This window comes from Bos indicus x Bos taurus, chromosome 4, assembly GCF_003369695.1.
Source record: "Bos indicus x Bos taurus breed Angus x Brahman F1 hybrid chromosome 4, Bos_hybrid_MaternalHap_v2.0, whole genome shotgun sequence".
In the NCBI taxonomy this organism is placed as follows: domain Eukaryota; kingdom Metazoa; phylum Chordata; class Mammalia; order Artiodactyla; family Bovidae; genus Bos; species Bos indicus x Bos taurus.
Genome location: NC_040079.1, coordinates 43,122,370 through 43,138,921, shown reverse-complemented (window position 1 = coordinate 43,138,921; position 16,552 = coordinate 43,122,370). Strand labels below are relative to the sequence as shown.

General features: G+C 47.8%; 1 protein-coding gene, 2 long non-coding RNA genes and 1 other non-coding gene across 10 annotated transcripts in view; 3 read left to right on the top strand and 1 right to left on the bottom strand.

The window, feature by feature from the left end:
• The window catches only part of CCM2 (CCM2 scaffold protein), a 53,501-nt gene extending 49,347 nt beyond the window's left edge, over positions 1-4,154 (bottom strand). For 2 of the 6 annotated variants that reach the window (XM_027539286.1, XM_027539288.1), the window contains exon 1: positions 3,916-4,154. In XM_027539286.1, the coding sequence (XP_027395087.1) occupies positions 3,916-3,945 (30 nt within the window). In that variant the 5' untranslated portion in view covers positions 3,946-4,154. Of the gene's footprint in view, positions 1-1,440; positions 1,505-2,729; positions 2,787-3,331; positions 3,425-3,915 lie in introns of all 6 variants that reach the window. The other 4 variants (XM_027539282.1, XM_027539281.1, XM_027539283.1 and 1 more) reach the window with 4 other exon arrangements.
• Positions 4,155-4,172: 18 nt separating this feature from the next.
• LOC113891348 lies at positions 4,173-7,186 on the top strand. The gene is made up of 2 exons (XR_003510730.1): positions 4,173-4,525; positions 4,744-7,186. It is a non-coding gene; the product is annotated as an uncharacterized LOC113891348 (long non-coding RNA).
• A 4,595-nt stretch (positions 7,187-11,781) lies between these two features.
• On the top strand, positions 11,782-14,924 carry LOC113891345. 2 transcript variants are annotated; one of them, XR_003510729.1, is made up of 5 exons: positions 11,782-11,935; positions 12,258-12,306; positions 13,817-13,906; positions 14,315-14,434; positions 14,567-14,924. It is a non-coding gene; the product is annotated as an uncharacterized LOC113891345 (long non-coding RNA). The 2 variants fall into 2 exon arrangements; XR_003510728.1 differs by having other exon boundaries at positions 11,783-11,935; positions 14,735-14,924.
• LOC113891938 lies at positions 12,742-12,873 on the top strand. Its single transcript, XR_003510917.1, has one exon. It is a non-coding gene; the product is annotated as a small nucleolar RNA SNORA9 (small nucleolar RNA).
• Positions 14,925-16,552: the final 1,628 nt, after the last annotated feature.

Here is a 16,552-nt window from a genome sequence, read left to right as displayed (position 1 = left end):
AAGCAAAAAAGTAATAAATACATGATGCGACATAAATGGTAATTATCCAAACCGGAAAAGGAATGAGACCCATGTTTGCCAGTTATTCTGGACTCGTCAACTGATGGCCTGACATCTGGTCCCCACCAGATACCTCCTGCAGTGGTCTTCTGGCCTCCTCAGCCCAGGGCGCCAAAATGCCACCCAAGAATCCCTGTGGCAACTATTTGAGAGAAAACAAAACAAGGTATAGAGGCCTGAAGTCACTCTGTTAACCCATATTATGGCTGGGACACCTATAGAATCAATTTAGTTATAAAAGCAATTTACTAGGCCATAATCAGCAGTTCAAAAAAGCCAGCATGCACTACCTATAGTTAGAATTCTTTCTTTAAACTTTCATTTCAGCCATACAAACACTTATACATACCCACACATACCTGTGGGGAACGTATGGCTGCCTGAGGTATGGTCTACCGCAAGCTCCGAGTTCCTCACAGACATTAGCTAGGGGATGACTTGGCAGGTACATGAGCTGATAACAAGGGACCCACATCCGAGAGGAATTTTTTCTCCCTACTTCTTACACGGAAACTTCAAAAATTCACAGAAGTAGGCAGAATAACAAATAATGAATACCCATTGCCAAAGCACTCAGCTATCTCCCCTCTTTTCTCTCTAGTCTGAGTAAAGCAAACCTCAGAAGTCATCTTATTTCACCTATAAGTATCTCAGTGCATGTGTTTATCAGTTCAGAACTTGATAAAACATAATACAAACATTACACCCAACAAAATTAATAGTAACCCTTTATTATCATTTACACCTAGTCCTATATTTCTAGGGTACTTTATAATTATTTTTTTAATTTAAAGAATACAAATAAATGGATAAATGTAAAAAGATTTAACTTCATCCAGGCTGAAATCATGCGACCTCAGACCCAACAGCAGCATAAGCAGCAGAAACCAGGACCTGAACCTGGTTGAGGGCCAACAGTGACTTTCCACAACTATGTCTTCCCAAGGGCTGTGATCCTCATCTGAGTCAAGTGTTTTTATGAAAAGGCACACAGTACAACTCAAATGCACACCTAAATTTCCTACAAAAAAGAATTACACCTTGACAGAATAGTATCGAAATGCATGGATCTTCGGTCTGTTCTATAAAGAGGCAGCCTTATTCTCCAAATCCTCAAGCAAGACTTGTGGTCTGAAAGGCACCAGTTACTCTGGGGACATTTAGGCAGGAGAGGGACCTCCGTGGTCACTCCTACTCCCCGGGTCCCAGGCCTCTGGCAGCTAGTGGACCTCTCTGTCCACATGCTTACCCCTCAGGCCTCCCCACCTCCCCACCAGCTCCTCCCACACCCCATCACCCAGCGCCTTCCACCGGGCATTACTGGCTCAAGTCACCCTCATCATATGTGCCAGGGTAGCCTGAGAAAGGACAGGGCTGTACCTGCGCACTTTATATGAAATCCACTCTGGTCTACTGGTTCTCTGGCAGCTCGATGAGTCCTGTCCTGAGGAAATAGGCCACGTTAGAACAAGCCTGAATAACTGCTTGACAGAACACCGAGACAAGTATCTGAAGACCTGGAAAGCCTACAATGCACATTTTTTAAGGTTTAAATCTGCATTTTTTGAGGAAGCTAACTTGGAAAGAGAATTTAAATGTCCAAATGCTATTTTCATAAAAGTATTAAGTCTTTATTTGCTGCTTTAGCTTGAACTGGTGTTGAAGCTTTAAAATAGAGAGCTCTGATTAACTTACCATAATGAAGAACTTAAGCATCAAACTGATTGAGCTGTATGTGACCTCACATTGAATGGGGGAGAGAGCAGAAAGGTTCTGCTGGCTTGCAATTGGCTGAGAGTAAGAGATAAAGTGTGCTAAGTCGTGGCCTGGATAGGAATCTATGCCTCAGAGCCTTCTGTCTAGTCTGTCTGTGGGAAAATGGGCTAGGGCAGTGGCAAAATACAGAGAAAACACAAAACTCCTGGCTTAGGCAACTATGTAATTAACAGACTATCTCCTTTAATAGACAATGTAATGTATTAATCTTTTCTAGGCTTAAATCTTTCCGTTGCCCCCCATGATAAAATTCTTGAGTTTCACTGGTTTTTTACTTCTATTCCTAAAGCTCAGGAATGTCTTACCACTTCTCTCTCAATATGCTGAATATTCAAATATTTCTTCCAGAGCTGGTATAAAGTTCTAGAAAAAATTCAGTCATTCTCATCCTTCCCTGTCACAGACAGGCTAGTACCCACTTGAAAGGAGTAATTCTTCTTAGCAGACACTGTTTGGACTGATTGTGGAAGATACTATGTGGCTAGGATTGGTCCTCTGCTAGAGCTGAGCCAGCTAATCTACAGAATGCTGGCAGCCAAGAGTGCTGGTGACAGGCCTCCTGCTATTGGGCCCTGGCCCACCTGCCTATCTGTGACAGGGAAGGATGCAACTGACTGCATTTCTTATGGAGCCTTCTACCAGCTTTGGTAGAAACATTAAACTCAGATTTCTCCCTTTTTGGTGGGCAGCATCCCTCTGTGGTCGATTGCTTACAGAATCACTTTCTTGGGTTGTTTTCCAGACTTAAGCCAACTTTGCAGGTAACTGCAACTGATACCGCACTTGAATTTAGACAGGCATGCTAAGAACGTAACAAAGCAATGAGTAAAGAAAGTGAGAGAAGCAGGACACAATCTCCTGAAAACCATCTGGCTGCACTTCATTTGAAATACCTTTTGAAATGGGGCCCCTTGTGATGAGTAATCCTCAACTGAAGGACACAGCTGGCTCTGAAGAGCAGAAAATCAGAACATTTATAAAGGTCTGTTTTTAAACTTGTGCATAAAAGTGCACATACGTGAAAATGAAAATAACAAGTAAGACACTTGGGATTATAAAGCCTGTACTTAAGAAAGATACATTTCATTGAAATCCACTATTCATTTCAATGATAGCTTATCCCATGTGGTTATTTGACTCCTTAAAATGTTGAGTTTATCAATTACTCGAGCCTGTAATTAAAGACATAGTTTAAAAAGTACACAGACTAAGGAGCCTCTTGAACTATGTCCTAAATCCAACTGCCAAATATAACGTCACTGAAATCGCTCAGCTGGTACTAGGTAGAGCAAAACTCTGCCCGCGCCGGCCGAAGCGTGAACGGGCTGTATCATGTAGCAGTTTTTGTTTTTACTTGATACTCCAATAATGAAGTCAATTAAGCAGCAAATGTTTCTACGTTAACCTTACACCCCATTTTCTCAAAGACACTATCCCTAGAAAACTTTCTGGCCCATAATCGGGGCCAGCTCCTCTGCAGCCCCTGGTCACTCACCCGCCGGGAAGGCCATGTGGAGAGCCTAGGTTTGGGGGAGAGTCACTGACCGGAAGGGGCGGAAAGGCGTGGCTCCTTCCTCCCCCGCGCGCCCTGCAGGCAAAAGACCACCTAAACCCATTGTCCAGGGGCTCGTCTCCTACTCCACCGCGCGGAGACTGACTCCCGCGACCCTGTCCCGGGCCCGACCGTGCGCCGTTCACCGGGGGGCCCCGGCCTGCCCACCACTCTCACCTCCAACAGAGTGAGCCTCCCGGCCTCCCAACGTCGGACTTCCAACCTGGGGCCTCCCCACGCCGGACTCCCACCTCGGACTTCCCCGTGCCGGGCCTCCCCACGCCGGACTCCCGTCCTAGACCTCCCCACACCGAACCTCCTAAATCAGAACTCCCCTCCACGGAGCTCCCAAGCCAGACTTTCCCACGCCCCGTACCGGCCGACCGACGGGCAGCCCCGAGGGACCCTCCCATGTCCCCCGAGCCCTTCCCCGCCCAGCTCCAACCCCTCCGCCTTCCGCCTGCCTAGGTCTGGGGTCCAGCACGCCCCCGGCTCAGCCTTCGGGCGAACGCGCTCTGCAGGCTCACCTTCTTGCCCTTCTTGCCCTCTTCCTCCATGTCTCCGCGAGCGGCCCCCGCGGCCTGGCCCGCCCCGGGAGCGCCGCGCCGCCCGCTGCCGCTACATGCTCGCCTTGGCCCCGCGGCCACCGCCGGTCCTGCGCCGCTCGCCCGGCCGCAGTCTCCACCAGTGGCCGCCAGGGGCCGTCCGCGCCCTGCACCCCACACCCCGCACTTCCGGGCCGAGGGCGCGGCCCCGCCCCCGCGAATACGCCCCGCCCCGTGTGCGCACGCCCCTTCGGCCCACACGCCCCGCCTCCAACCCTTCAGAGCCGCTGAGAACGAGCCTGCCCTCCTCGCCCCTTCAGGACCGCGGGAGCGCGTCTGTCGCGCCCTTACGCACCACCACCCACGCCCGTCGGGGAGGGCCAGAGCGCGCCTGCCCCGCCTTCAGCCCGTCCTCCTGCCCCTCAGAGCTACAGGAGCGCCTCCAGCTTTTCAAGTCTGCCGCCATCTTTACGGCAGCCAACTTCCCAGCCTGCCTCGCGCTCAGGGAGAGGGAGCTCGGGCCGACAGGATACGGAGGGCGGGGCCGGCGGGACGGGTGGGACCTGTGGGGAAGGTAAAGGACGGGAAGAAGGTAGGGCGTGGTTCTATGGGAGGGGTCCTGTGGGAGAGGAAGGCGGAGCTGACGAAAGGGACAGGACCGGCGGAGAGGGCGGCGGGGATAGAAGGGCGGGGCTTGCGGAAAGGTGAAGGCGGGAAGCCAAAGGCCGGGCCTGCTCGAGGAGCCGGGCCTGGGGAAGGGGCGCAGAACTACAATCTTTTCTTTTCTCCCTTTACTTTCCATTCCTGCAGGCACTGGGAAGACTTCCTATGTTCCAGACTTCCTATTCAAACCTGTCAGGGAAGTTTCAATGCAACAGAACACGTCCGGACCCTACAGAATAAAACTTCGAACTTTAACCAGTCACCTAGAAGTAACAGCAGTCTTACAATGAGATCCGGACGGATTGGTTTGCCCAAAAGTACACTGCAAATTGGAGTTAGCCGCAGCAGGCCCTGAAGAAGGCGATGGCAGCCCACTCCAGTACTCTTGCCTGGAAAATCCCATGGGCGGAGGAGCCTGGTGGGCTGCGGTCCATGGGGTCGCTAAGAATCGGACACGACTGAGCGACTTCACTTTCACTTTTCACTTTCATGCCTTGGAGAAGGAAATGGCAACTCACTCCAGTACTCTTGCCGGGAGAATCCCAGGGTCGACGGAGCCTGGTGGGCTGCTGTCGAACACGACTGAAGCGACTTAGCAGCAGCAGCAGCAGCAAGCCCACTTTTTTGCCACGACTACGCTGCCAGTAAGAACCTTGCAGCACAGGTAGCATGTAAACTTACAGCAAACAAACCGCTGTTTGCCTCAACTGATCTTTTTAAAGAGTATTGCCTCCTGTAGCAGCGGTCAGTAGATTATCTCTCAGCTTCACATTCACTCTCAGTTCTCATCGCGGGATGGACCTGGGCCTTTTGAGCATTAGTCCTTTGCCAAGTAACCCAGTGTGAAGCTTTGCCAGGAGAAACTGCTTGGAGGCAGTGTGGGAGGGAAGGGGCTTTGTTACCTAGATTCAGTGAGTTTTCTTGGCAGGCACATGCCTAAAGAGGCCTCTGAGGCGCGCACCTTCCTACATCAGGGGTAGTTTGTCCAACTCTGGGTTTGCCCAAGCACTTGACGCTGCAGTGGGGGCCTGCCAGCAACACCCAGCAGCCGGCAGATTCCTCCAGTACTCATCTTGAGAAATTTTATATCCGGAGTGGTCAGCAAGACCCCCTCCATGAACAGTTTTCCCTGCACTCTAGAGCAGGGGTCCCCAATCCTCTGGGAGGCCTGTTAGCAACAAAGCCACCACACATCAGGAGGCGAGCATTGGGCCAGCAAGCCAAGTTTCATATGCCTTCCCCATGGCTCCCATTGCTCACAGTACCACCTGAACCATCCCAGCTACCATGCCCGTGGAAAAATTGCCTTCCACGAAATTGGTCCTTGGTGCTATGCCAAAAAGGTTGGGTGCCCCTGCAGTAGAGGGTAGACTTCAGCAAGCTTTGCCAGCACCTGTCTGCCATTCCGTGAGCTGTAGCTATGCTATCTCCAACAAAGTCTGGACCTCAGCCCCAGGGGGAGGAAGAGCCTGTGTTCCCTGCAGTAGCCTTCAGTATAATAGTTGCTCCTTATATCTACTATTCTTGTATTCAGAGTTCTCTTCGCCTTTAATACCGATTCCCTTGTTACCCTAATTTTCTGTTATACTTAATAATTCTTTATTAAGTTTTCCTACACTGTTTCTATCTCCTGATTGAACCCTATTTGATAAAGATACCAAAGAAATGAGTGGTCTCTAGTACTCCCTGAAGGCATTAGGGATTAGGCATTAGGCATTCCAGTCCCTTTGGTACATAAAGCCAAAGTGTGGGAAATGACTTTTCAATCTCCCTCCTGCAATAATTAAGCTTCCCACATTAACAGACACAAATAATGCAATGCATTCAGTGGTTATTCCCCCACCATTCACTGAAAAGAGGCCTGATATTTTAGATCTTCCACTAATGTACCTTTGCATACTCATCATGCTATAATGTTGTAAATAACCCTACTAAAACTTCCCTTAACCTAGTGTTAGGAAAAACTCACTCAATTCCTGTATTTCTCCCTTGCTTTTTTCACACTACCATATTTACACTTCTGACACCAGATGTGTGGGCTTTTTTTCCACACCAAGCAATTTTTTGACACCAGCTGTCTGTCCTATATTTAAATCAATTCTGATACAGCAACCTGTAGAGACCATTGGATCTCACTGGTAAAGGGCTCAGTTCCACAAGACTGACCTGCATCCCACTTCAGATGACAATTAAAAGCTCATATTGTTACTTGTACTTCTGACTAAGCAGCTATAAATTGGAAGTTCCCAGGATACCCTCCTTGAACGCAAATAATACGTTAGAATGGTTCACAAAACTCAGGAAAACAGATTCCTTATTGTTTATCAGGGTTGTTAGTTTGGCTGTGCCAGGTCTTAGTTGCAGCACCTGGGATTTAGTTCCCTGAGCAGGGATCAAACCCAGGCCTCCTGCAGTGGAAGCGTCAACCACTGGACCATCACTGAAGTCTCCAGGTTGTTGTTACTCTCTATATATTCTTTTATATATATATATATATATATATATATCCTTTCAGAGCCAAATCACTAGCTTTATTTCAAGGCATTCATCCCAATTGATTTGGAAGAATAAAGAAGTTACTCTTTGGAAATGTGGTTTTATTTTTATTTGTTTTTGGATGTGCTGGGTCTTAGTTGCTGTGTGCCAACATTCTCTAGTTGCCGTGAGTGTGGCCTACTCTCTGCTGCTGCTAAGTCACTTCAGTCGTGTCCGACTCTGTGTGACCCCATAGACGGCAGCCCACCAGGCTCTCCTGCCCCTGGGATTCTCCAGGCAAGAACCCTGGAGTGGGTTACCATTTCTTTCTCCAATGCATGAAAGTGAAAAGTGAAAGTGAAGTCGCTCAGTCGTGTCCAACTCTTAGCGACCCCTAGTTGCAGCAATTGGGCTTCTCACTGTGGTGGCTTCCCTTGTTGTGGAACACAGGCTCTAGGGCACAAGGGCTTCAGTAGTTGTGGCTCATGGGCCCTTGTGTGTGTGCTCAGTAGCTGTGCGGCTCAGGTTTAGTTGCCCCACTGCATTTGGAATCTTCCAGGACCAGGGATTGAACTTGTGTCTCCTGAATTGGCAAGCAGATTCTTAACCACTGGACCATTGGGAAAGTCTGAAGATGTGGTTTTAGAAAAAGTTCTTTTCAATATTTGTAGTTAAATACTGCTGACAGGTCTGTCTCTGTTTGTGCCAGCCTCATGCAGCCTCCTCATATAAGGCAGTTGAGCTTTGATTTTGTGGTTTTTAATGTTTTGGTATCATTTTTTATTACTTGGAGCATCTTGCCCTTTCTAGTGACTTTTGTTGGTTATCATTTCAGAAAAAAAATTTTCTTTCAGTCCTTGGCAAGTCCACCATTTTTGGTCACACACACACACACACACACACACACACACACACACACACCCCCTCACATCCATACTCTGACCCTTCATAACCATTTACTTTCCTGGTTCTCTTTGATTATTTAATGGCAGTGACAGAATGGAGAGAGCAGTAAATTCTGAGCTTAAACAACCTGTATCAAGCCCTAACCTTCTGTGAGATCTTCAGCAAGCCATTTAACTTCTCTAGGTTAATTTCTATGTTGGGGCTTCCCTGGTGGCTCAGAATCTGCCTGCAGTGCAGGAGACCTGGATCTTACCTGTGTTGGGAATATCCCCTGGAGAAGGGAATGGCTACAAACTCCAGTATTCTTGCCTGGAGAATTCCACAGACAGAGGAGCCCAGCAGGCTACAGTCCATGGGTCACAGAATCAGACATGACTGAGCAACTAACACTTACACATTTTTCACACTTACTTTCCATGTTAGCAGACTGTTCCTACTCTGTCACATGACATTTAACAAAATAATGGGATTTGAGTACTATAAACTGAACATCATCAGTTCACTTTAATTGCTCAGTCGTGTCCGACTCTTTGCAACTTCATGGACTGCAGCATGCCAGGCTTCCTTGTCCATCACCAACTCACAGAGCTTACTCAAACTCATGTCCATCCAGTTGGTGATGTCATCCAACCATCTCATCCTCTGCCATCCCCTTCTCCCGCCTTCAATATTTCCCAGAATCACAGTCTTTACCAATGAGTCAGTTCTTTGCATCAGGTGGCCAAAGTATTGGCGTTTCAGTTTCAGCATCAGTCCTTCCAATTAATATTCAGGACTGTTTTCCTTTAGGATGGAATGGTTTGATCTCCTTGCAGTCCAAGGGACTCTCAAGAGTTTTCTCCAATACCACAATTCAAAAGCATCCATTTTTTGGCACTCAGCTTTCTTTATAGTCCAACTCTCACATCCATACATGACTACTGGAAAAACCATAGCTTTTACTAGATGGACCCTTGTTGGCAAAATAATGTCTCTGCTCTTTAGTATAATGTCTAGGATGGTCATAGCTTTTTTTCCAAGCAGCAAGCATCTTTAAATTTCATGGCTGCAGTCACCATCTGCAATGATTCTGGAGCCCCCCAAAATAAGTCTGTCACTATTTCCATTGTTTCTCCATCTATTTGCTATGAAGTGATGGAACTGGATGCCATGATCTTAGTTTTCTGAATGTTGAATTTTAAGCCAGCATTTTCACTCTCCTCTTTCACTTTCATCAAGAGACTCTTTAGTTCTTCTTCACTTTCTGCCATAAGGGTGGTGTCATCTGCATATCTGAGGTTATTGATATTTCTCCTGGCAATCTTGATTCTAGCTTGTGCTTCATCCAGCCTGGTTTTTCACATGATGTACTCTGCATAGAAGTTAAATAAGCAGGGTGACAATATATAGCCTTGATGTACTCCTTTTCCTATTTGGAACCAGTCTGTTGTTCCATGTCCAGTTCCAACTGTTGCTTCTTGACCTGCATATAGATTTCTCAGGAGGCAAGTAAGGTGGTCTGTAATTCCCATCTCTTTAAGAATTCTCCAGTTTGTTGTGATCCACACAGTCAAAGGCTTTGGTGTTGTCAATAAAGCAGACGTAGATGTCTTTCTGGAACTCTCTTACTTTTTTGATGATCCAACAGATGTTGGCAATTTGATCTCTGGTTCCTCTACCTTTTCTAAATCCAGCTTGAACATCTGGAAGTTCACGGTTCACATACTGTTGAAGCCTGGCTTGGAGAATTTTGAGCATTTGCTCAAGACTGGGAGCTGACTGTGGCTCAGATCATGAACTCCTTATTGCCAAATTCAGACTGAAATTGAAGAAAGTGGGGAAAACCACTAGACCATTCAGGTATGACCTAAATCAAATCCCTTAGGATTATACAGTGGATGTGACAAATAGATTCAAGGGATTAGATCTGATAAACAAAGTGCCTGAAGAACTATGGACGGAGGTTTGTGACATTGTACAGGAGGCAGTGATCAAGACCATCCCCAAGAAAAAGTAATGCAAAAAGGCAAAATGGTTGTCTGAGGATGCCTTACAAATAGCTGAGAAAAGAAGCTAAAGGCAAAGGAGAAAAGGAAATATATACCTATTTGAACGCAGAGTTCCAAAGAATAGCAAGGAGAGATAAGAAAGCCTTCCTCAGCGATCAATGCAAAGAAATAGAGGAAAAGAAAGACTAGAGATCTCTTCAAGAAAATTAGATACCAAGGGAACATTTCATGCAAAAATGGCCACAATAAAGGACAGAAATGTTATGGACTTAACAGAAGCAGAAGATACTAAGAAGTGGCAAGAATACACAGAAGAACTATACAAAGAAGATCTCATGACCCAGATAATCACGATGGTGTGATCACTGACCTAGAGTCAGACATCCTGGAATGTGAAGTCAAGTGGGCCTTAGGAAGCATCACTATGAACAAAGCTAGTGGAGATGATGGAATTCCAGTTGAGCTATTTCAAATCCTAAAAGATGATGCTGTCAAAGTGCTGCACTCAATATGCCAGCAAATTTGGAAAACCCAGCAGTGGCCACAGGACTGGAAAATGTCCGTTTTCATTCCAATTCCAAAGAATGGCAATGCCAAAGAATGCTCAAATACTGCACAATTGCACTCATCTCACACGCTAGCAAAGGAATGCTCAAAATTCTCCAAGTCGAACTGAATATATTTACTACGTACTAGACATAAAAATGGGCTTCCCAGGTGGCTTTAGCGGTAAAGATAGCCCCCCAACCGCTCCTGCCAATGCAGGGCTGTAAGAGACACGGGTTTGAACCCTGCATTGGGAGGATGCCCTGGAGGTGGGCATGAAAACCCACTCCAGTACTCTTGCTTGAAGAATCCCATGGACAGAGGACCCTCGTGGGCTACAGTCCATGGGGTTGCAAAAACCCAGACATGACTGAACCTACTTAGCATGCACACATACATAAAATGAGTTTCCAGTATTGCTTCCTTTTCTTTACAGAACTAAGTTCTTGCTTTCCTAGCCTGATGTTGAAGACTTGAATATGTAGTTCTCATATAAGACTCTTAAAATCCCATTAGTACTTACGGTATCTCCAACAAGCCATGCCCTTGCTAGTCTCAGTAACTTCCAATGTGCTTTTCTAAGCCTGTGTGGCAGAAATACTTGCTGAATTCTCCGGCAGTCCAGTGGTTAGGACTCAAGTGCTTTCCCTGCTGTGGGCCAGGATTCAGTCCCTGGTGGAGGAACTAGGATCCCACAAGCTGCGCAGTATAGCCAAAAAAATACACACAAAAAAAAACAAAATTTCCTCTCAACTCAGAGAACCTCTCCACAAAGTTAGAAGAAAACAATTTTATTATCGGATAAGCATTAAACCAGAATGTGATGCGCATCACAATGAAAAAAAATGCAAACACAGAAATCCTACTCTTCTATATACCTAAAAGCACATAACCCGTTACCCTAGGCAGCTTATGCAATTTGAAGTCAGGCGACAAGTGGGCTCTTAACCTTCCAAGACACAAGGAGATCTGAGTTTCAGTCCCTTGACAATATTTCAGAAAGAGGGTTCCCAGGCCCTTTGAAACATAATCTTGAGTTGTGAGCGGCCTTCGGCCTGAACCAGCCTGCCCGCGCCCCTCTCCCCGCCGGCTCCGGTACTCCGGTTCCTTTGCTAAGCCCGCTTCCCCAGTCCCTCAGTCCCCGCCCCGAGATAGCAGTAACTCGGCGCGTCTCCCATCCACTTCTCAGGACAGCTGAAATGAGCAGCTAAAGCGTACCCCGCCTCGCCCGGCGCTCTCGTGACGTCATCTCCTGGCGCCGCCACGTGATGCACGTACCGTTGCCGGCGGGCGGCGTGATGACGCAAGGAGAATGTGCGCGGCTGTAGGCATGTGTGATTGCGGTGGTGAGGGTACTCCTGGACGTTGTTACCATCCACTGCCATCGAGGGTGCCCCCTGGTGCCTGCGACCTGATGAGTACAGGTGAGGATCGTGGAGGCTGGAGGTCCTGCTAGGGTGTGACGTGCCGGGCGCTGGACCCAGTGGGAGCTGGCGCGCTATCCCCAAGTTGTCCCGCTCTTGGCCCCGTCGGTCCGGTGCGCATTCCGGGTGCTCGGCCCCGGCGGTTTGATCCCGCGGTTGCAGGGGGACTCTAACCGATCTTCTCAGAGTCCTGTTTGGAGTATACGTGCGGGTTTGGCGGGCGGCGCCGGCAGGAATAGGGTCTTGGGTATGGCCTCCCAAGGGGCGAGAATTAGGGAGGCTATACGAGACCTGCCTCTAGCTGACCGTATGCCCCTTCCAGGTGGACGACCCTCGGCTCCTCCGCAGCAGAGCTCCTGTAAGATACGCTGGTAAGTGACGCTACTCCGGCCCAGCTCCCCGCTCCCAGAAGTGGGTCCCTGTTTTTGGTCTGCAGTTCCTAAGTATTCTCTGAGTAGTAAAAAAAAAAAAAAAAAAAAAACCCGAGAATATGGAAGACAGAGCTATTTTGTATAATGATGTGATGGTGAGGGTTTCATCTCGTAAGAAATGAAGTTAAAGTTAACCCTGTTCTGTCAGCTTCTTGATAAGGTTGCCTGCCCCAGGGCCATTTCCCTCACTCTCTGAGCCAGAAGAGATTGTTGTCCCTCGTCTGTCCTTCACTACTGTCTGTCTTATTTGTGTCCATGGAAAACCCAAGTAGGCCTAATTGAACCTCATGATCTCTTGCAGGTTCTGGTGCAGGCTGGTGCTCAGTGAAAGTACTGCTGTCTGCCCAGAGCTTTAGGGACTTGAAGGAATGTGGGCCGCAAGCCTCCAGCGTGCTTGGGTCTGCAGTGACCCTGTGCATTCCTACAGTGCTTGCAAGAAAATTTTGAAACGGTTTGAGGCCTTGCCCTGCTCCATCCAGAGCAAGGTTATAGAAATTTCAGACAGTTGCCTGTTCCCTTCCCTATCTGGCATTCTGGTCAGCGCACAGACCTGTACTGTTTGATGTGGTGACCACTCAACACATATGGTTACATTTAAAACTCAGTTTTTCCTTCACACTACCTACATTTTAGGTGCTCAGTAGCCACATTTGGCAAGAAACTACTATATTGGACCATGCAGATTAGAGAACATTGATTATCTTTGCAGAAATTGTTTTGGACTTTAGGTGTTAGCTGTGTTGCAGGCTCTTTGAAAATTTTATTATATCTTTCAAACAAAATTGTCGCAGAAGAAAATGAAGCTCAGAGGAAGTGGTAAAGGTGGAGTTAGACTAGTAGCAGGGAGTATAGAGTAGAAAGAAAGAATGGGGATAGGCCCTGCCCTGAGGGACTGACATACAGGCTGTTACTATTAGCTGGTAAACAAGACAGAAAGGCTAAGTTCTGCAACAGTGCTGGGTACTCATGGAACTTACAGAGGATGAGGTCAGTATGCATTTATTGTAAAGGAAGAAGACCTCATGGGCTAGGAGGGCACAAATGTTAGTTGAACTCTGTTTTGCGCCCAACTTAATTGGGCGCAAAATCTTAAATCTTTGAGGACCCTATTTAAATCTTTGAGGACCACCATAAGATAGCCTTAGGTCAATGCAGATGAAGGAGTCATGGTCAGAATTGTGTGCCCAACTTTCCTAACCAGAAAATGGCAAGTCAGACCTCTCCAATCCTACAGTCTGCTCTTTTCCAGAATGCCAGACAGGGAGGGGAGAATGAAATCCAGAAATGGGTAGGAAGTTTGGATTGGAGGGAAATGCCATTGGTGTGAGGGCTGTTGGGTCCAGGCACAGAAATGCCAGGACGGAAAGAGTGACCAGCGTGGTCATAGCAGGAGCAGCACAGCTCCTGTGCTCCTGGACAGTGGGATCACACCACACCTTCTCCCCTGAAGGTCAAAGCTTCTAGCAAATTTGGATCCGTCCCTTCAGTGCAAGCGTTGAACACGCCCGTCTCCTGAAGTTGCTGTCAGAGGCACTTCTCGGTGAGTCTCATGTTTCTGCAATCCTCGGAGTGAGATGCTAGCTGCCTTTTGACTTTATTTTCAAAGATATTCAAGTAACACACAGCCTTGGGACGTTTGACGTAGTGCCTCTAGGGCAGAGAGCAGGTGTGCCTGCTGTCTGGTGTAAAAGATTTGGCTTTCCTGTGCTCAGAGAGCCTTTTCTGTGATGCATCCCACTGCATGTGCGGGTGCCTTCTGGCTCCCCTTGTGTCACCTGTGGGAAATGGGGCCAGTTGGAGAACACTGATGCTCTGCATGTTGCTGTGGTTAATAAGCAACTCCTACCAGCATCCATGTAACTGACAGGCATACTTTGTCACCTGCCTTTGGTTGTGGGTATATTAGGTCCTTCACAGTTCCTGACAGGCACTTCCCCCAACCCAGCAGACTCTGCACTGTGTTCCTGCTCCAGCTTCAGCAGCAGACATCCCAGGATGTGAGAGCTAGAAGAGACTTGAAAGGCGAACCCTTCTGTGGATGATAGATTATTCCAGGGAATCTGCAGTGGTGAGTATGCCGGGTCTGTCCTAGCAGATCATTTCTATTCATTTGCTGTAGGTCTCCCTGCCAAGAGGTTCAAAACCATCCACTTAATTTAATAATCCCTGGCTATATCCTTACATCACTTTATTTTTACAGCAGGCCTCCATGCTGTTTCCAGCTTGTTTTAACAGATGAAGAAGTGGGAACTGAGGTGGTGGCTTGCCTGCATTGATGCCCCTGGTGAAGGTGCAGCAGAATTTGAACTCAGGCCTTTGCACCACAGTTTTCTGAAGAAGTTTAAATCCTCACTTGTTCCCCTTCCAGGAGTCAGGAGTTTCTGGTTCTTGGCCCAGCTGCCATGTGCACATCCGACTGACCTCTGACCCCAGGTTTGGATGCCATATTGTCTACTTCCAGAACAAGGATCTTCGCTATACATCGGGACCCAGGCCCCTCTGACATCTCCTGAATGAGAAGCGATATTTAATAAAACAGTTTAAAATTTGTAATTCAACCCAGTCTCTGTTTCTCTTTTTTGTGTGTTAGGTACAAAGAGGAGGGCCCTGCCCTTCCTGAAGGAGTTTCAGCCAAGTTTGAGGGAGCCCCTGAGGTGTCCCCCATTCTCATTGCTTTTGAGACTGCAGAGTGGTTGATAGAGCATTAGGACCTGTCATCAGGAGCTGTACCTTGCATCCCAGAGTGGGTTCCACTGGCTTGACAGGGTTCTCTGGCTCTTGTCCTCTATACCAGTGTGGGTCAGACTCGGTTACACACCGAAGTATTGAGACTCCAGCGTGTGGATTGATACTTTTATGATGAGTTGCTCCATCCTCATGATCTTTTTCATCTGATAAATGGTTTTATAATTGAAGTCTATTTAGCTTGTTATTGGTGGTCTTTTCAAGGAATGTCAGCAGGTTAGGCCAAGGCTGATTGAGCCAGAAAAAGTTAAGTAAGCCATATTTACATTCAGTTTGTTACTGATGTCATGAATGGAAAAGTACCAAAAGGTTCCTTCACCCTGAGTCACTGCAGCTACATCCTGAGGGGGCCGAGGCAGAAAGCCTCTCTCACACCTCAGAACCGCATACCAGGGGAAACCCTCCTGACAGCTCCCCGGTAGACGAGAAAAAGAGGTAGCAGCTCCTCACAGGCACCCTCAGGCTAGGTCATGTGGCCTTTGCGGATATAGGTGGCTCCAGGGCCCTTCGATGGACCTTTCCCTGCAACTAAAAACTAGCGTGCTCTGAGACAAGGCGAAAGTAAAAGCAAATCCTAAAATGGGTACAGCTGTGTAGGAGAGCTAAGAAATAGGAACTGGAGTCCTGCTACACAGGTCAATGGCATCAGCAAGGGAGCCAGAGCAGGGGTTATTGAAGGGACTGGTTAGAGGGTGGCATCCTGAAATTGACCTAGATAACCAGTGAAACTTAACCCTCAGCCCCTAGGAGCCCCTCCCAGCTGTCCTTCCTCACCCACCTGTTAGCTAGTCACTGCCCCAGATTGTCACACCCTTCCCCGGGGGAAGTGGCAAATAGGGCCGCCACTTTCCCTGCCTGACAAGAGGCAGGGGCCAGCAGACCCAGAGGTCCAGCCAGATTCAGGAGGGGAAAGGAGTTTTGGTGTGCTGTCATCAGCCTCGTGAGATAAACGAGGTACTGAGTGGGGAAGTCCTTTTGCAAGCTGTCAGAGTGTAGAGAGTAGTCATGATTGCAGTTCAGGGTCACAGCAGTAGGATCTGGCAAGCTCCACCCACAGGCCAATCTCCAACCTAAGAACAATCTTGACATCTTTACATGGGAAAACTATTCTGTGACATGAAAATTTTATCAAGTTCAGGTTTCAGTGTCTCAAGTTTCACTGGAACAACCATATCATTTTTTACGCGCGTTAATTTAATGTAAACCCCGGGCCAGGAGGTTGGGGAGGCCTGAAGGTTGGGGAAGTGAAACCTTGAGGCTCTGTGAGAACTCCCCAGATACTCCTGAACTTTGGTCTGGAAAACCCTTCAAAAGCACCAGCCCAAGAGGCAGGGGATGAAGGGGGTGACTTTAAGAGACTGGGAGGATAAAACCTGACCAGAGTTTGCTCAAAAGAAGCTCCAGGCCTGGCACAGGGTGGAACCAAAGCTTGATCCTAACA